This window comes from Branchiostoma lanceolatum, chromosome 13 (genome assembly GCF_035083965.1).
Source record: "Branchiostoma lanceolatum isolate klBraLanc5 chromosome 13, klBraLanc5.hap2, whole genome shotgun sequence".
Lineage (NCBI taxonomy): Eukaryota > Metazoa > Chordata > Leptocardii > Amphioxiformes > Branchiostomatidae > Branchiostoma > Branchiostoma lanceolatum.
Window position 1 is genome coordinate 18611097 of NC_089734.1, and position 19941 is coordinate 18631037.

The window sequence follows — 19941 nt, forward strand, 5'->3', positions numbered from 1 at the left end:
GTCAAAGTTTATTGCACAACGATTGTAATAGGTACAATGTAAGGCAAAGATAAAATGCTACTGGCTACTTATATCAAACTACTAAAAGCTACAGGAAGGTTCAATGCTATACAATGATTAGGTTCTAGGCTGTACAATGTTCCATTTCAAACTACAAGAAAGCACTATCTATATAATATTATCAGAGGTAGAAAATATCAACAGGTGATACAATATGGAGCCGTATATGTCAATTATACAATAACATGGCGAAGAGATGAATGTCTTATACAACTAAATCGCTATTTCACGGATTCTTTTTTGCATAGATGTAAAAATATATTGGCCTAGATATATAGATATTGTTTCAGGACATGACATAAGTACACGGAACGTCTCTGTTTTCGACTGAGGTAATGTTACATTTGTTTTACACTTGATTGTCTGCAATAACTTCACTCTTTCATCTTTATATGTTGGACATTTGACAAAAACACCTAAAAACACGTCAAAAACCAGCCGAAACCCTAGCTCTGCTTGGAGAGAAGCGGCGGATCGCATGGAGAAATGAAAGAATGCAAAATCAAAACAGGTAGTCATTTTTTATTTTCAGCAAAGGGTCAATAAATAAAGTTAATAACTGAATACTTTCGTCTGTTTTCTTTGTGCTAGTGTTTCTGACTAACAATACACCCCCTCGCCCATGATGGTGCGGTCCAGCTGGGCATTTCGCATAATTGCACCAGCCGGATAATTGCACCAAAAACGCTGACAAATGGGTTGTGCAGTTAAGCGGATTATACTGTACAAGAAACTCATTCTACATGTAGGTGTATGAAAATCAAAAACTCATTCTAGGTCTGGTCTGGGTTGACATCTTGAAAAGTTGATAGTCACCAGTCCTGTTATGTCAATCCTTCCACAAATGTGGTAAATCTCAATCTTAGTACAAGAATGTCATTCTAGGTGTAAGAAATTCAGTATTTACCATGCAAGTGTTAGAAATAAATTATGACACCAAGAACAACATTTCTTAAGTATTGGCCCATTAGCTGTAAGAACAAAATTCTTTGCCCAAGAAAAATATGGGTTTCTTAAATCTTTCAAAACAAGGATTCTTGTATACAGAATAACATGCCTGCTGAAAGATTTTTTTGTACAAGAAAAAACAAGAAAAGGCTTTTTGGTACAGTATACACAAGTCAACATGTTGTATGAATAAATCTTACTTGGCATGTTGTTATGGGTTAAAGTTATAAAAATTGAAATGTCTTGTGCATTTGTGTGTATTGTAGCGTCACAGTGTCAGTTTTCATGGGAATTCTGACAGATGCAAGTTCCTTATCCACTTGTAGTCAAGAACAACATCCAAAACGTCTCCTTCCTATCGCCATGTAGGAAGAGATCTCCCATTTGTCGGTAACGTGGTCGTACACCTCCACACTGTTGTGGTAGTCGTTTCCGTCGTACCCTCCCAGGGCGTAAAGTGTCTGTCCTAACACCGCCACGCCCACACCGCTGCGTGGGACACACATGGCGGCCACCGAGGTCCACACGTCCACGGACTGGTCATACATCTCCACATCAGGTAAACTGGAATACAGCACGCCAGGCAACAACATGATTACACAATGTAATATAAGATGATAGGATACATACAGAACACTACACTACACATAGTGGCGGCGGCACAGGCTGCCCCCCTGAAAAATACGTTGGGGCATTTCAAAGGGTCAAGAATTTTTTATTTTCCCGTGGGAGCATGTCGTGCCTCTGGCGATATAATATGTCAGGAGAGCACCTTCCCCCAAAATCAAGCTGAAACCCTTCTGTATTACTTTTTACAAATAGAGATGTGATTAAACTTGGCTTATTCTTCCAGCAAAAGTTCCCCTTCATGATCAGAATGCAGGAAATAGCATTTCAGAGGTTCTAGATTTCAAAATTTTCTTGGAGAGCATACCCCTGGACCCCCCTAGTATTGTCGCGCCACGCCTCGCGTCTTCGGCGCTCATCATAGTGAATATTTCATCTAAATTATTTCGCCCCCCCCATACGAAATTTCGTGCTGCCGCCTCTGCTACAGGTGATAGGGTCAGCATCATATGATAAACCTTTGATCAGCCATGCAACCAAAATCTGACTTAGCCTGGGTACCATCCTCCGTAGTTACCGCTGCCTCTCCCTTTTCACTAGCCTGGGTACTTCGTTAGCTTCAGTAGTTACTGCTCCTATCCGTTTTTGCTTGCTTCCATGGTTTATGCAAGTGCAAAGGATGGTCAGTGGTTACAACTATGGTGGATGGGTTACCGGGTAAGTAAGCGCAATGGGAGAGCCAGCGGTAACTACGGAGGATGGTCCACAGGCGAAATTTGATTGGTCTGGAGTCTGGAAAATCTGTCAAATTCAACCTAAACCCTGATTTACTGCTGCATGAGTGTACCCACCATGCACTTCTGTCGCAGCCTCCCACCACGTACAGTTTCCCGTCCAGCGATGCCAGACCAGTCATGGACCGCCGGCTCCGCATGGAGGCCACAGGACTCCATTCATTCAGCTGGACAGGGCAAAGTCAGGACACGGTCAAACATGCTCAAGATGACCACCCAAAGGGACTCAGGGAAAAAGTCATTTTGGAAAGGTAGTCTGCCTGAAGAGGACCGACTCATAAAATCACCAAGATATAATGATTTCCAAGTCGATGTCTTTTATATGTCAAATATCATATACATGTATCCTAGTTTTCAAAAGGTGACTTTTCTACTAAGTTATCAGTCAGATATTTATGTCAACCGGACTCTCAGTTACAACAAACATTATGAAATTATGTAGTGTATCAAATGTGCTACTGTCATCTCTTCATATTGAAGAAGTCAAGAGAGGTTGTTTACAAGCACCAACAAGTGAAAGTAGTGAGGCCTAACCTGTGTGTTATACTTCTCCACTGTATTTAGGTCTGATGTGCCATCATAACCCCCTGCAATGTATATGTACACACCCAGGGGAGCAATTCCTGCCATGCTGCGACGACTGGTCATTTCTGGAAAGAAAACTTTTAAGTAAAAACTCATATGTACACTCCACTATACCTATGCTATCATTGTTTTTGTGTGACTACTTTGTATATTTTGGGCACGAATCACGGGCTATGCAGTGACTCTCTTTTTAGTGGCAGCTAGACTATGAGGTTTTACATTGTATGCCTGAAGTGAAATTGTCCAAACTTTTCCTTTGAACAGAATGCTGTGCGATGCTGCTGCTGTAGGAAATACTGTAAATGCATAAATGTTTGCAGTGGTGGATCTATATTTGCACTTTTGGGGATGAACTTGAGGAAAACTTAAAACCGCCGCAAAAAGCCGCTCCATTGTGTGACTGTAGCTACTTAATTGTTTCAAATGTGAACTCAAAACCACCATGAACACTCCATTTTATTCTTACAGCGAAATTAAATCCCCACGAACATTTCTGCATTTACAGTACATGTCTGCTTTGATGTTTTAAGATTCACTGCTATCGACAATTAACCAAATACCAAAATTAATAATCACCTGCAATCTTGGTCCATTCGTTGTAGTTGGGATCAAACCTCTCACATGACCTGAGACTGGCGCTGCCGTCGTACCCCCCACAGGCGTAGAGCCGGCTGTTGTAGGACAGCACTGCCACACTACTGCGCCGCTCCAACATGTCTGCTGCAGGAGAGAACTCTTCTGTCTGAGGATTAAACACCTGGAAAACGATGACTATAAATTAATTTTATACATCCCACATACAATGTGGGCCGGAGGTTGATCCTAGCAATACCTAGGGTTGGCCCCAGCTCGGACATGTTGTAAGGGATTGCACTCGTCATTTCAGATGGTGATGTAAAGCCGGCGACCCCATATACGAGGGAGCTTCAGGTGTAAGCCGCAAGCATCAAACCTCTGCATGTAAAAGAACCCAACACACTTATAGAGAAGAGTAGGGGTGACCCGGTGTGCTTGGCTACATACGTAAGCCATAGCATTGCTGCATTGCACTACTAGCTAACGGAAAAGTGTCATGCTCTATCCTCTGAGTCTGAGGTTTGCTTACCTTTACTTACAGACAAATACGAACACACACACAATCCCGCCCACACCACCACACACAGATAAACGGCAGCAGAATCATAACCTTCTTGGCGAAGTAAATGTAAGAATCTGCTGACCTCCACCTGGTTGAGAGCCCACAGCCCATCAGACCCTCCCACCACGTACAGCAGCTTGTCGATGACCGCCGCGCCCGCTCCTCTCCGCGGGGAGGACAGGTGGGAAACCGTCGTCCACAGGTCACGATGTGGACTGTACCTCTCCACTGACGGGATCGTCTCCCTGCCAACAGTCTCTCCTCCTGAAATCATAGACACGTTTATAACCTACATTTCAGAACCTGGACACACTTGTGGTTTTGAGACTGTATTTTTTACATTCATATTTCAAAAATGTAAAATACTGAAATTCTGAAGTATGACATAAAACAAAGCAAAAGATTGGTCCGTAAGATGACCTCCTAATCACAATAAAGAAAACCAAATTAAACAACGTTTTAACGTTTTCTTAACTATTTTAACGTTGGTTTTCTTCACTGTGATTAGGTCTTCTTACAGACTCATGTTTTGCTTGACTTAAAAGTTTCCCAACTTTTTCTGCTAAGTTTAGAATCTTTGTGGCCTGAAGTATGTTCCTACCATTGGTAATATCAGACAACGATGGGGTGCATACCAATAACATAGATGTATTCAGCTTGTCCAAAAGACAACCGAGGACAGGTGCGCAGGTTCAACACCTGGGACAACCTCAGGTCCACATGGTAGTGCCTCGCATGGTACTGTCGAGCTTCATTTAGGTACTTCCTGGTGTCTTCCCGGCCTGAAACTAACTCCTCTGCCTCTACTTTCTTGGTGAGGAATTCCCACGACACAAGCGGGAGACGAACATATTCCAACACAGAAGCCAACTGATCGGCACGATTCGCCAGGTCGTAACGAACCCAGCTGATTACAGCGAGGAAGACACATTCTTCCTGTTTAACGTTGAGATGATCGCGTTCGATGAGGTTAATTAACTGTTCCTTCGGAAGCTGCAGGAATTCCTCATGTTGACTCACCTGTTCAAAATGCTGCTGAGCGTACATGTCCGCCGTGTTCTTCAAGTCAAAGCAACCTCTCGTGCCCGCAAAGTTTCTGATCCCGAGACAATTGGAAGGATCTAACTCTTTCTTCAGAAAGTCACAACAGATGTCCTGCACTTTGTTTAACTGTAACAAACTTGCTGCGTTCAGAATGGCTTGCACGTTCTCCTCAGTTACTTGCACATGGCCCTTATAGGCAAACTTGACTATTTCTTCAACTGCATTGGCTTCCATGTCCTTGAGCTGAACAATGTATTCTCTGGATTCTTTGACTTTGTGAGTGAACATGGCATTGAAGTATTGGCTGACTGCTGCTAAAACCACTCTGTGTGCAGGTATATCCTGTCCGTCCACTGATAGGATAACGTCGCAAAGCTCATTCCGCTGTCTCAGTTCATCTAGGGATTCGATCAATCTCAGTGCATGTAGCTGCAGCTCACTCGGGCCATCAGAAGGGTCGGGTGAAGTGAAGTTGTGTGGATCAGGAGTAGAGCGCTTGGCTGGGGTTCCAACATGGTGGCTCTGTCCTGGCACTTCCATCATCATCATGACATGCTTCCAAACGCACAGTCTCAAGACCTGTGGAAAAGTAACATATATCAAAACATATAATTGCTAACCCAAAGGCAAGTTTGCCACTCAGAACCCTAACGCTCATTGTTACATAGTGTTGCTCCAACTCTGGATCAAGCGAATATGGGCTGACTAACAATAACCTAACCCTTAGACCCTAAGTGGCATTGCTTGGCTAATAATGGCAGGGTGTTTGGCCCAGAATTCAGAGGTCCTGGGTTTGAATCCCTTGACATGCCCTATGGCCTAATGCTTTGCCCTAGGGAAAGGCACTTAACACAAACTTTCTCATTTTACTAAGTAAAAATGAGTACCTATAGCTAGCTCCGGTTAGGGACATTTCCTGCCACAGGAGAGCCACACCTTGAGCATGCTGAATATCCCACCATACGAAAAGGGTAGGGGTCCTTCGCAGTGTGAGTGGATCAAATAAATCTAGGATATGCTCAGGACGGTACGAACCTGGTGTGTTAATAATTTATGCCATGAGGCGTTTTAAATTACCGGGTATGTATTAAATACAAGCAAACCAAACAAACAAACAAGCCTCAAACTCATTATAAATAGTCATCAGGAAATGTTCTGCTACTTAAATGTGTACATGGGGGGGGGGACTGTTCCATTTCCTTGATACACATACACACATGCTCTAAATTGGTCTGACAACCTCCATAGATCATGCCCTATGTACAGGATTAAGTGCACACTCACCTCACATGACAGTTATCTTTTCTAGTGTGGACAAACAACGTTACATGTACGGACACTCACTCTCACTCACTCACCTGAAACTTCCTTTCAACACATGTTCCAAGACCCCACATACTGTAGATAATTTCTTCTAATGAGAGCGAATAGCAATGCCGCATCAGCAAATGAATCTTGTTATAAGTAAATGTCTGATTTTATCCATATACATATACATATAACAAATCACTGAATACAATTTCAACTTTCGGAAATGCTATATGAAATTTCTCATCAGGATTTTTGTGTGACACCTTGTGAACATGCGACAGAAATACTGGTGAGAGACCCCCTGTCAAACAACGGTGAGAGACCACGATGCATGTTGGTAAAGAAGGCCCCATCATGGCTGCCCAGGAGTTGGAAAAAGCTCTGGCGCTCAGAACTACAGACAACCACGCCGCCATGGACATCCTCCAGAGTATAGGTTAGTTCTTATCGTTACCTGACATGCTTCTGAAGTTTGTGAGGTGGTTGGATGTGGAGAAATATCCGAACACTGGGTCACGAACCCGCCATTATTTCCTCAAAATCTCTTACTCATGATCGCCCCCCTCCCCACTTGCAGCTTGACGGCAGTTTTACAATGCTTTGTTGTTTTCCTGTAGTGAAGAGAGATATCGTGGACGGTGACGACGAGGCCACCAGGGTGAAGGAGCAGGGTATTATGGAGTTAGGCAGTCTTCTGGCCAAGACGGGGCAGGCTGAGGGTAGGTCACAGTTTCCCGTTCACTAACGTTACAACTTCTAAAGTATACGAAGTAAAACGTGAACTGTGTTGTTAGATCATGGTATTCAGATAAATACGACCTCTATCATGCACGCTTTGATAGCTGTGGTAACTCAGCTTTCATACATGTACTAGTATGCACTTTGCAAGTATGGTATTGATAAACAGACAAAATGTACACATTAAAATGACAATCACATATCTATACTATGAAATGTAAATGTACAAATGTTCGCAGGGATTTAATTTCGCGGTAGACAGAAAATTGAGTGTTTGCTTTGGTTTTAAGTTTGCGTTTGAAACAATAGCAGTGCTACAGTTATTGCTATTGGGAGAAGAAAGTCAAGAAGAGGTACCCTACAGAGTGAGATGAGGGTGACAACACAGGCCTGGCCAATTCACCATAGAATCTTCAAAGATACAGTCACATGATAGAAACACATTTTGCTGTGATTTTAATTTCACAGTTAAGAGTACACCGCGAAGACAGGAAACATAAAACCACCGCGAACATTTCTGCATTTACACTTTTTCAGTATATATAGATTTTAAATAGGTTGGTGTTGTTCCAAGTTTCACATATTCCACTTGAAGCACAGTAAACCTGAAAAAGAGTTTGCATGACAACTTTGCAACTTCTAGCCTGGAGTCCAGCTAGTCTCTACCAGACTAACCGCGTCGGAAATAGAGAGAACATTTGCCGGGGGACTTTGGCCATGGAGGATAACATTCCCATCCGCAGTTAGTCTGTCTTATGTCGGCGAGAAAATAGGCAATAAAACTAACCCGCTCATTTCCTGAACAAAGGCAGTAGCTTTGGAGTTGAGATCATTTAGGCCATAAATCAATTAGGGCACGACCAGCAGACAGTAGCATTTTCAGTTACTCTCGGCAGACTAACTATTCTAAGTGATGTTTTGGCCCTTATAAACCCACTAAAAGCATCCAAAAATTTTCTTAAATTAACGTTAAAACCTAAAGTTAATAGTAGAAACAATGTCTGCCGCTGATCACGGCTTGGGCGTGCGGCTTGTAGGCTCTACCAGCCTCCGCTAGTCGCTGGGAAAATAGTAGAAATTGACCAAAATAGAGTCAATTGTATGAAGGGAGACGGCTATGGAGACGGCCAGAGTCCCCCGGCAAATGTTCTCCCTATACTGGGCCGGCGTGGTTAGTCTGGTAGAGACTAGCGGTTTGGGCGTGCGGTTTGGGCGTGCGGTTTGGGCTTGCGGCTTGGGTGCCATTTTGAAACAGTACAGCCCGTATTCTGCCTTGTCGATCAGCGCAGGTAAGCAAACATGTAACAAGTTCTTCAAGGTACGACTATTGTAACAAATATGAATGAGATTTGTCCTTTTTTTTGCCAACCCAACGTGTTAGAGTGTTGTTTTGATGGGCAAAACGAATTCTGATGACAGACAAGGCACTTCCTGTTACAATTGTCCTGGGCTTGTCTGTTCTGTCAAGGTCTGCTCGCGGAGCAATAAAAGGATCATTTAGCTACTTGGCACCTATTAGATAGTGATTAGTGCCGATCAAAGAAGGCACCGACATAAGACAGGCTCTAGGGTTTCCTATTGGACCCTCTCTCCGTAGCCGACTCCCTTCATACAATTGACTCATACATTTGGCCAATTTCTACTATTTTCCCAGCTACCCGCTGAGACTGGTAGAGGCTAGAGTCCAGCCTTCTTAGCTTTAGTCCGCTACCCAAGCTCTGCTCCCCGCCAAGGCGCCATAGATTAGTGTACTAAAGCTAAGAAGGCTGGACTCCAAGCTATGCAACTTCAGCTTGCAAAACTTTGTGGTTTTTCAAAAGCTTTAAAACTAAAAGTGCCAGGAGTCTAATTGAAAATATAAGCAGTTGTAATATGATGATATTATGGATTAAAAGATGCCGTGTAGTTGTTTTTGAAGAGGAAAATGTGTTGTTTTGTTTCTCAGAGCTGGGAGGTCTGGTGAAGTACATCCGACCGTTCCTGTCCTCCATCAGTAAGGCCAAGGCTGCCAAACTGGTCAGGACTCTGGTGGACCTGTTTCTGGACATGGAGGCTGGCACAGGCACAGAGGTACACACCTGTTCTCTCTGTCACGTGGATCTCCCCAGGAATATAGAGCTGCGTATCGGAGGAGGTCATGCACCCGTCAAGAGGAAAGCAGCTGTTGCATTTTGCCTTTTCCAGACACAAATGGAAGTCATTTCCTGCAACTTCAGCTTTGCATCTTGCCTACAATTAATGAAGTCTCGAGTTGTGAGCAAAATGACAGGCTTGACTGGGGAAATATTGGAAGAAATATATTTTAACTTTAAAATCATCAGGATGTAGCTGGGATTAAAACAGAATGGAGGAGCGCCACTGTTCCATTATTTAGGGAGATCCCTGTATCAACTAACTTATGCCTAGGAAAAAAAACTGTTCTGTGTCCGGTTCCCCGACTGACCCTAGAAAAAACCTGCCAACCCTAGACTACTGGTGTTGTTTTTTTGTTGGCAAGGGACGTAATACAAGTATTCTTAATCTGCCATCTAAGTGATGAAATTCAAAAGACCAATTTTGTAGTAAACATTGTATTTCTTTGTTCTATTTGTGCTTACACAAAGCATATCTGTTTTAGTTTTACATTGCTAAAATGTATTCTTGGATCACTTTATCCGAAAGAAAAAGAAAAGAGAATTCCTACCCATCAACACGAATTTTTTCGGGACAGAAACCCAACACATTTTTTCCCCAGGCCTAAGTCTTGTCATCTCTGCTGGAGTTTTTTCTAGTTCAACTTCATGTTTGCTGCAATTATTACTTAAAGGAGAAATAAAATAAGTAGGCCAGAACAAGAGGGCAATGTTGAAACAAGGAAGTTAAAGAAAAGGATGGTTATAAGAGATCACAAAACTCTGCTGTCTTGTTTTTAATCCCTGGCGGAAGTCATGGTCTTGTTCTCTATTGGATCCTCCTCTTGGCATCTCACAAGTTTTCAGCGTTCAATAGAGGGCTGCCCTAAATATCAAAATACATGTACAACTCTAAAAGTGTGATATTTATTAACGAGAACACAAGAACAGATTAAGAAAGAGGTTCATGGATAATTGCTTGTTCAGACTTCCCTTTTTGTTCATGTTTTTTATTGATTCTTTATTGCAGGCACTAACTGGCCCAAAGTAAAAACAGAATATATAGTATGCATACAACATTTTGCCATTCAGCAGAAGGAAAGTGTAAACAGTGTGTTATGGAGAATGATGTGTCTGTGACTTATCATTTATTTACATCATGTTTTACCTCTCCCATCACAGGTGCAGTTGTGTATAGAGTGCATTGATTGGGCAAAGCAGGAGAAACGCACCTTTCTCAGGCAGGCATTGGAGGTAAGGAGATCTCTTCAGTTATTTTACAGTTCTTGTATATGCGCTAGTATGTGTGATTCTGGTACAGAACGGCTTGGTATTCTGTCTCCTGATTATAAGGGTGTACCAATATATGGAGAGTGAAGACTTTGTTCTTGTTCATGGGCAACAACTTTCGCAACTACTCGTGATTGCTGACTGTCTGTGGTTGACTTGTGTTTTACAGGCAAGGTTGATAGCCCTGTACTTTGACACTAAGAAATATGAGGAGGCTCTTGCACTGGGTAAGTCCTACATTTCTATTTTTGTTAGTGCTACACTTATTTCAATAGGCAATAAGCCTTTTGGTAAAGATGAGATATGTTTGTTTGTTTGTTAGCACACCACAAGCTACATATCCAAACAGTTATTTTTTATCCACTCACAACAGCAAGGACCCCCACTCTTTTCAATAAGTGTGTTGGGTTCTTTTACCTGCTTGAGGTGTGGCTCAAACACAAGACCTCCATTTAACGTCCTATCCGAGGGACGTCCCTAGCCGAAGCTAGGAACTCATTTCCAGCTGAGTGAAGTGAGGAAATTCGTGTAATTCCCAAGGGCACAATGTCAGGGCATGTAAAGGGATTCGAATCCAGGATTCCTTCGGGTTCTGGGCCAAACACCCTACCATTACGCCATGTGATGCCGATGTTTATGTGTATTACCTCCAGGTTCCCAGTTGTTGCGTGAGCTGAAGAAGATGGATGACAAGGCCCTACTGGTGGAGGTTCAGCTGCTGGAGAGTAAGACGTACCACGCACTGCAGAACATTCCCAAGGCCCGGGCTGCACTCACCTCCGCTAGAACTACTGCCAACGCCATCTACTGTCCACCCAAACTACAGGCACAGCTGGACCTGCAGTCTGGTCAGTAAGGATAGACACTCAGGTTCACACTTTCATGGACTAGGACATGTACAATCATGACGAACCATCATCCCTTTTATGAGTTATTCTCTTTCTAAGTCTGAAATAAAATCAGGTACTACGGGCCCAAACTTACACCACTTACACCCAAAGAGTTATCCAGCTCTAAAAAACATTGACCGTAGCATGTCCGAAACATGAGATACGATAACTGGAAGTTCTGCTGCAGTACTTCAGGAAACCTCTACTAGTAGGGGGACCGTAATCAAACTTGACCTTCATTTTCCCAACCCCTATCTGTACATGTATTAAAGTCAGACTTTATTCTCAGTTGTTCGGAGTTGGAATGAAGGAATAGTCAGGGCTTTTTAGGACAGACTAGAATGTGTAGACTTAGGCACTGCTTTTCAATTTCATGGTTCTTGGACGTTTTAGAAAGACCTTTAAGTTTAACTTAAATGGACAAAGTAGAAAGGCTGACATAACACTGTCTTGTTTGTGTTATCTCTGGATGAAATGATAACTTCCCAGTGAACAAAGTGGTACAGTTGAGCTCATGTTGCTATGTTTGAATGACTTTCAGGGATACTCCATGCAGAAGAGAAGGACTTCAAGACTGGCTACTCTTACTTCTATGAGGCATTTGAAGGGTTTGACTCAGTAGACAGCCACAAGGCAGTGTCTGGGCTGAAGTACATGTTACTGTGCAAGATCATGCTTAACAGGTAGGCGCACCTACAATGTGGTAAGAATTAGTCGATAGAGTTAAGGGGTCATGAGGTATTTAGGATGGGGTGTGGGGCGGTCAGAGGGTTGGGTTAAATTGTTTTCCATGGCCCTCCCCCTCACTTTGATTATTCACAAATATTCAGCATTGCTTGACGGCTTCCAGAAGTTTTCTGGTCGGGATATTTTTTCCATGTCAAGTATTGATTCCTAGTGTCACAAGTCGGTCAATATTCCCGTCATAAACTTCTACAGTTATTCAATATCTGTGACTAGATAAACTTCCTTACAGTAACTGTATCTTTAAAGTCAAAACAACATCACTAGGATAGCAAGCATTAAATGTTTTTTCCGGTGAATATTAGGATCAAGATTCGTGAATGATGGGAGAACTGAGAGAGAGATTAGGATTAAGAAAACACAAAATACACTTAGTTATCTACAGATTGGTTCGACAAAAGATCACATTCTTCCACTGTGATTGGGCAAGAAGACTCAACTTTCCATATGTTCTAAATACTAATACACAATGAAAGATAAACGTCTCTGGCTGTGGTGTAACACTAACTTTTCCTTGCCTCTCCTTGCTTGTTCCAGCCCAGACGATGTACAGTCTATCATCAGTGGGAAGCTGGCCCTGAGGTATGCCGGGCCCAACATCCAGTGTATGAAGACTTTAGCTACAGCGTACCACAATAGGTCCATATCAGAATTCAAGAAGGTGAGCTACAGGTCCAGACAAAGGTGAAAGGGTTCACAATCAAGCAAGTAGGATTGGAAAAAGCAAATGATGTCTATTTAGAATACAACACAGTGTATTCCATATTGCCCAAGGTACCAGCCCGACCACGACCGAGGGTGATGCGGAATACCTCATTTGCATAAATTAAGTGCCATTGTTCTTTTCTGGTAAATGATGGGACATCATGCATTATACTTAAATTCAGAATTGCATTTCGAGTGTGCCGGTTGCGCCACTGTTGAAAATTTGAATACCGGATTCGGGGGTTGGAATCGATGTTGTTACAATTTTTTTGTTCGAGGACACAAAACTTTCTGAACTTCAGGCACATTTCACATTGAAATGCGTGTTTTCTCGGGTGGGTCTGACATAACCGGCACACTCGAAATGCAATTCTGAATATAAGTATAATGCATGATGTCCCATCATTTACCAGAAAAGAACAATGGCACTTAATTTATGCAAATGAGGTACTCATTTGCATAGTTGATATTTAGTAATGTTCTGACCACCTACTTGCCTTACAAATTACTGGTTGATACATGTATCTTGTGTAAAACTATATTGTTTGAAGGTGCTTTTACAGATTTGGGAACACTCACTTTGAAGAGTGTTTTACCTCATCCCAAAATGCCATTTTCTAATTATTCAAAACATTTGAGGACATCATACCCAATCTGTTGTTCACTCAAGTGTTTCCATGTGTTGTAGACCCTTGTGGATTATTCCGAGGAGCTGAAAGATGACCCCATTATCCAGTCACATCTGGACGACCTCTACAACAACCTACTGGAACAGAACCTGTGTCGCATCATCGAACCCTTCTCCAGAGTACAGGTACAGCTCTCTTCACTCTCACTCAATTCATTATCCAACCCTTCTCCTGAGTACAGGTACAGCTCTGTTATGCACACAACTTACCATCATCCTTACGAATCACCGGCACCCTTAACATTGTAAGGAAAATATTTCAGAAGGAATGTGAATAGCTGTTCTCATTACTTGTGGTCTCGCAAGCTTTTCGAGCTGGCTTTCCCGAGAATGGATTTTGAGAAATTTTCTTGACGAATTAGAGGAAATTGTCAAGTTAGCGGGTGTTTCCAAGATACATGTACCGTCAATTTTGGGAAGGCCTGCAAGGAAAGACAGCACGTAAAGCCCTATTGATATGCATTGTATACTAGAACTGCTGGCTACATGCCGCTTGCTGGCGTCACAAAATTCAGTCGGTCGAGTAGCTGTCAGCATGGTGCCAGTTTCAAACGGTGGGAGAGCACTGACTGTATGATGGGCTTATGCAAAACAACTGAGAACTTGACTTTGGGGTATATTTAGCATGGTATAGTAGGCTTTTCAATTTTAAGTAAAGCTCCTCTTTAATGATACTGGTTTGGCTAGTATTCTAGGAAAATGAACATTCTTATTATGGAAGTATATTTCTCTACAGAAGTGCTGATTGATGCCTGACTCTTTTCAGATTGAACATGTAGCAAACATCATCAAACTGCCACTACACATCGTGGAGAAGAAATTGTCTCAGATGATCCTGGACAAGAAGTTTCATGGTAAGTTTCTACATGTTAATGCTGGTCCAAGTTCACAATGTTTATTCATTTTTTTTGCATGTCAGGTGTTGGCTGAAAATGCTTTTGTGCAGGATAAATGTGGACAATTCTGTCCTGCCTTCCCTTCTTCCTTCCTGGTCCATTCTGCTAACAGTCTTTGATAACAGGTCCATTTTCTTCTTGTGGTTTTAAGTCTCCATGCATGCAAATGTGGTCATACTAAGTCTTGCATATTGTTTGTATATTGCAAAGTTGCCAAAAAATATTCCTGGTTTTGATTACTTTTCTTGACATGACGTGCTACTTTCAAGTTTCTATATGTAGTGTTGATTTCTGTTTGACTTTCTCCCCAGGTATCCTGGACCAAGGAGAGGGTGTGCTGATTGTCTTCGATGAACCTCCGGTTGATAAAACTTACGAGGCAGCGTTAGATACTGTTCACAGTATGGGGAAGGTCGTGGATTCATTGTACAAGAAAGCCAAACGATTGACATAAAAATGAAAATCTGAAGTTTCTACTTTTGAAGCTTTGTTTCTTTATTAGAGAAACATCTGTGTCTAGTGACTAATGTATATTAGTTCAAGGCCAAATACTTGTCATCAATATTATTATATCCTACCCTATATTTCCTATGGGGCTGGTTCTGTATGTTAAGCACAGGTATTTGGGCGTCTATGTTCTGTGTTGTTTCTGCTACCATGTAATGAAAACAGCAGGAGCAAATTAAATTGTATTTACAAAGCAAAGTCCTGTATTCTGTCCAGTTCCGCATGTAACACTTCAGGTGTTGAGGGCACCATTCTGTCTCCCTTATGTAGATACCTGTAGTCTGCCTGCTGAGAAAGAGAAACACTGTAAAGGACCGTTAACCAAAGTCATGCCCTGCTGTGTGTTTCTGTTCTTAAGGGAAGAGATGGAAGCTTCCAGGAGTTAACACCTCTTCCCTTTTTGATATAAATAAACAACTTGAATGCTACCATATTTGTTTCTAGTGGTGTCAGGGGGTCTTTGTTGGTATGTACGCTGAGGAAACATTTTGTGTTTCTGGTTACCAGACTGATGCTAGCCTCTTTGTTTGTCGGCCGCTGGCAAGGGACATAAATTCTTCAATCTGAGTGATGAAATTCAGAACAGACTTTCACACAAATGTTGTACTTCACTGTTCAGTTTATTAAATATACTAAGTACTTAGTGTTTGTACAATGTCTATCAATCATTCAATGTCTACAATATGATGTTGAAAATATCAGTGTCCTGATGCATTCATACTTGACAAATTTACAAATACTTAAAAAATGTATTTGTTGGATCGCTGGCCAAAATCTAAAAAAAAAAGACCCTAAGTCTTCATAACCATATAATAAGCTACCAGAACAACTTTTTTTCCGCTACACCTTAGACAGGCTATTTGTTGGTCTACTCACTAAGGGACCTGAAAGCTGGTCTGGGCATTTCAAACAAATTCTGTTGTAAATAACCCTGTAGACGATCCGTTCAACACTCATACAACATTGGATGCAAATACATGTGTTTTCAAACTCTTTAATGACAGTGAGGCATACATAACAAATTTTTTGCCAAAGAAAATTAAATTAGGCTTAATGGTTTACATCTCAAACTATACAAAGTAACATCAAATTAAATTCCTTTGTTTTCGACAAAGTCTGTTGCAAAATATGCACAAATGAAGGATTTTTACAGATCAGAGATTCATTACAACTTCATTAAAATATGACAAATACCGTGCATGTATGTTGTTCACTTATCACTATCAACATGGCTCCCCATACCAAACGCTTGTGCATTTTAGGGTTTAAAATGCCAAACTTTAGAGCAGGATTACATAATACATGTATGTACTAGGTACTTTTGCATACCATAGGATTGGCAAGCTAAAGCCTGCTCACAAAAAATACACTGTAGTGGCTAGCAATGTGTTAGAAAAAAATACAGTTACTGTATCATCTGGGGATTCCTATGCTTGGAATCAAATCACTCTTGCATTGACATAACAAAACATCTGTTAAATATATAGATGTTTGCAAAATGATGTAATGTTACATCTAGTATAGGGGAAGGGCTAGCAACCCCTCCCTGTAAAAATATACCCTGCTACTGAAACAGCAACGAAACTTGCTGGCCTATGTGCACTACAAGGGTATGAACGAATGAACATCTACTATATGTAACTATTGTTTAAACCAGTGATGTCAGATTCTATCACATAAGTTATATTACAGCTCTCAAATAAGGAGGTTTAAGTTTGCGATGAAATTTTTTTGCAGAAAATGGCTAGATGATATGCAGACTGCCGTGTGGGTACAGAGAAGAACATACAAGTGAGAGATTGCCCAGAAATTACTTTGAACTTCATATTAACTTACATGTATAATGTATACCACACGTTTAATTCTACACAGCCACATATATCTATATTGTGTATATTCCTTATTAATATTCAACTTATCAAACAATTCTTTTAATGACAGTTTCCAACAGACCAGCCTCTTGGATCTCCATTCGAAGGAGTTGATTGACAGAAGACTGCAGACGGATGTGATGATTGTCAAAACTAATGATAAAGACTTATCAAGGACTGTCAATCACAGTTCATCACAACAGTGAAAACTTGAACCAGTATTTAGTGATGACTGATGATTGCTCTCCTTGTATTTCACACTTGGAAATCTTCAGTCCCTTGACCCATCTGTGTGGAAGGAAAAACAAATCAGATTGCATTTCAAAAAACTATTTGGCTTACCCCTGAGGCATCGGCAAAAATAACATTGTACATGTTGATCCTACTGGCCTTTTTTTTGGCCACATTAAGACAATCATACTGTGCATCTGTGGCAAATTTCAATTCCACTTGAACACAACAATGTCATGGTATCGCTGCTCTACATTGTACGCAGCACAAGCAAGTTGATCTCATTATTCTTGCCTTAACAAAAGGAACGTTTAATATATTTTTGTTCTGAAAGCAACATGTATAACAAAAGTTACCAGGGGGTGGGTTTCCCAGCCTGCGCTGCAGGGACTCCAGTCGGTGGATGTAGTCTGTTAATGAGGTGTCGTCAGTCCTGTCAGCTGAACTGTAAGGGGGAGGGAGATGTCTGTTAGTGCCTACTCCAATAAACATAATGACAGTTCTCAGATCACAACTGATTCGTTTTATTTTAACCACAGCAACATGTACATGATTGATGTGAAACTTGTGTACCAAGGTCATTCTAGCTTATGTATTAAAAATTTAATGTAGAATCTGGTCTCTTTTACCACTGGACACCCATTCAGAATGCTGCGAAGACAATATTCCAACACTATGCTGGACTTTGGGATATGCCAGACTTAGGTACCTTCCACTTACACATACTAATGATTGAGATTAACAAGAAGTTGCACATACTTAGGAGACTGGCGGGCAAGATGTGGCCTCGGAGGTGAATAACGTGTGATGCCGAAGCGTAAGTTTGATCCAGCATGAGGTGGGGACGGACTTGGGCGGTGTTGATTGTAGGGGTGACCAGGCTGCACACCGCTCTGATACCGGCTACCAGGCGACTGTCTGCTGAGGTGCTGTCCATCACTCGGCGACTGGCCACTGCTGTGGCGCCCAGCACCTGGGGACAGCCGAATGTGGTGCTGTCCATTTTCCCAGGGCACAGTACTGTGGTGCTGTCTGTCGCTAGGCAACACACTTCTGCTGTACTGTCCATCATTTGGAGGCAGGCTTCTGCTATGCTGTCCACCATCTAGCAAACACAAAGTTAGTGCTTACATGTACTATACTTAATGTATAATGTACCTCTCATGCATGGGTACATTAAATAATGTATTGCAAATGTGTGTTGCAGTGTGAACAAAGTGTGCTATATACAGGTTTTAAGATACATTTTTTTGTCCCACACAAAAGTGCAAATGTCTAAATATAGATGTCCATTGAATGTTGGTGTCATAAGCACTGGTCAATCTTTCTGTAAAGTCACAGTACTAAACTCTTTTTTTTTCAATTTTTGGGACCTGTATATAAGAGAAGCTCAATGGGGCAGAAATGTACAATTCAGGAATTCATTCATTCATCAACATGTACAGTATAAAATGGACTCCATATGTATGAAATCTTATGCTAGGCTGTGAGCCTGTGTACTAACTTACATGTATCTATACTAAAGTAAATTTGGCAACCTTGCTCACCTTTAGTACGAGACATGGTCTTGTTCAGAATGGGGGAGCCGATCCTGGTGGCCCGTTTCCATTTCTGCACTAAGAACTGTAACCGCCAGACGGCGATGATGACACAGGCAGCCGAGCGGAACCTGTGGACACACCGGCAGGAGGGATGTTGTCATTATCATAGTAAATCCTTTTCAAGAAATTCTAAAGCAGATGACATTGCGTACATTACTATAAGTGGTAACGTAAGTGTTGGTGTAACGGTTAGGGGTTTTGGCCCAGAACCCATTCTTAACCACCTTTCTGCCGAGTGGCGTTGTACGAATCATGCCCAATCTTGAGAAAACTTCTGAAACTTAGTTAGATGTGTCATTGCAAGCAGGCAGGTGGCAGAAGTGTTACCAAGATTGGGGGTGATTTGTACAACACCACTTGACAGAGAGGTGGTCAGGAATGTTTGCCTTAGCATAGGCTATATGAGACTGTGTATTGTTACCATACAGGGTATTTAGACACGACTTTTGAGTGACTACGCACTGCCAGGCCATGTGATGTCTGCCATTGGGTCACAGCAAAAATGGATAGGGTAGGGCAAGAATTATCGGGTACAGCAAGAAAGGAGTTTCATGGGGGTGCTGTCATGGCTGTTGGTGACAACATTCCTCCCACAACAGCAGCCTGCATGATGTGGAAAATCCTATGAAAGCCTTACACATCTTTTTCTGCCTGTCAGACCTGGTTCAACCTACCTGGTGAATGCCTTGGAATGTCTGGATCTTCTCTGGATGTCAGATGATGACGGATACGCCCCCATTTTGGCAATAAGGGCCAGAGTTGCCTCCTCACAGTCCTGGAACCCTCCCAGCAGCAGGAGAAGGTATTTCTTCTGGTAAACAAGCGCCTTGCGGAAACTCTCAGCACGCAGGTAGCGTCCATACATGTGCTGCATCTGAAAAATAAATACTTGAAATTAATACTTCATGTAACTGTATTCAGTGTACATGTTACTTCATTTTTGGAAAAGTTTTTCCTGTTTTCCATGACATGAAACAAAAATTAAAATATTTTAGAAGAGTTTTTCTTACCACCCCTGAAACTATTTCGTAATATACCTTATCTTAGGCCTTGTCAGGCACATTGTATTCACTCATAAGCTGACACTGCTTAGAGGATACTGAATACTTTTTTGTGTGCGTGGGACAGTGAAGCAGTATACTTTTTGTTCCTGAAGTTCTCTGGAGTTTAGTGCTCCTTTAATGTGGTGTTTGTGGTCGGACATGGTACTTTCAACAGAGCC

General features: G+C 41.8%; 3 protein-coding genes across 4 annotated transcripts in view; 1 reads left to right on the forward strand and 2 right to left on the reverse strand.

The window, feature by feature from the left end:
- Positions 1–566: 566 nt before the first annotated feature.
- On the reverse strand, positions 567–6548 carry LOC136447938 (kelch-like protein diablo). 2 transcript variants are annotated; one of them, XM_066447076.1, is made up of 7 exons: positions 6495–6548; positions 4728–5715; positions 4175–4356; positions 3531–3711; positions 2904–3019; positions 2427–2536; positions 567–1572 (listed from the first exon to the last, which is right to left on the reverse strand). In XM_066447076.1, the coding sequence occupies exons 1-7, from the start codon at positions 6531–6533 to the stop codon at positions 1335–1337; spliced, it is 1854 nt and encodes a 617-aa protein (XP_066303173.1). In that variant the 5' UTR covers positions 6534–6548; the 3' UTR covers positions 567–1334. The 2 variants fall into 2 exon arrangements, with proteins under 2 accessions (XP_066303173.1, XP_066303174.1); XM_066447077.1 differs by having other exon boundaries at positions 6421–6521.
- A 195-nt stretch (positions 6549–6743) lies between these two features.
- On the forward strand, positions 6744–15449 carry LOC136447941 (26S proteasome non-ATPase regulatory subunit 11-like). The gene is made up of 11 exons (XM_066447081.1): positions 6744–6883; positions 7065–7166; positions 9131–9255; positions 10479–10550; positions 10756–10813; positions 11240–11434; positions 12018–12159; positions 12758–12881; positions 13614–13739; positions 14380–14467; positions 14821–15449. Exons 1-11 carry the CDS (start codon positions 6775–6777, stop codon positions 14961–14963), a joined length of 1284 nt encoding a protein of 427 aa, XP_066303178.1. The 5' UTR covers positions 6744–6774; the 3' UTR covers positions 14964–15449.
- Positions 15450–15994: 545 nt separating this feature from the next.
- Positions 15995–19941, reverse strand: part of LOC136447936 (pericentrin-like) — a 70414-nt gene continuing 66467 nt past the window's right edge. Inside the window, exons 47-51 of the mRNA XM_066447073.1 lie at positions 19394–19593; positions 18666–18787; positions 17878–18223; positions 17475–17563; positions 15995–17175 (exon numbers count right to left, since the gene is read on the reverse strand). Coding sequence (XP_066303170.1) covers positions 17159–17175; positions 17475–17563; positions 17878–18223; positions 18666–18787; positions 19394–19593 — 774 coding nt within the window. The 3' untranslated portion in view covers positions 15995–17158. The remainder of the gene's footprint in view (positions 17176–17474; positions 17564–17877; positions 18224–18665; positions 18788–19393; positions 19594–19941) is intronic.

Bases quoted from the DNA above. Each gene is read 5' to 3' on its own strand.
- LOC136447938 (XM_066447076.1), bottom strand. From the start codon at position 6,533: ATGTGGGGTCTTGGAACATGTGTTGAAAGGAAGTTTCAG. The intron at 3,020-3,530 runs GTGATTATTAAT...TTTTCTTTCCAG, and splicing joins CGAATGGACCAAGATTGCAG to AAATGACCAGTCGTCGCAGC. The intron at 2,537-2,903 runs GTTAGGCCTCAC...TGCCCTGTCCAG, and splicing joins TGGAGAAGTATAACACACAG to CTGAATGAATGGAGTCCTGT.
- LOC136447941 (XM_066447081.1), top strand. From the start codon at position 6,775: ATGCATGTTGGTAAAGAAGGCCCCATCATGGCTGCCCAGGAGTTGGAA. The intron at 9,256-10,478 runs GTACACACCTGT...CTCCCATCACAG, and splicing joins AGGCTGGCACAGGCACAGAG to GTGCAGTTGTGTATAGAGTG. The intron at 10,814-11,239 runs GTAAGTCCTACA...TATTACCTCCAG, and splicing joins TGAGGAGGCTCTTGCACTGG to GTTCCCAGTTGTTGCGTGAG.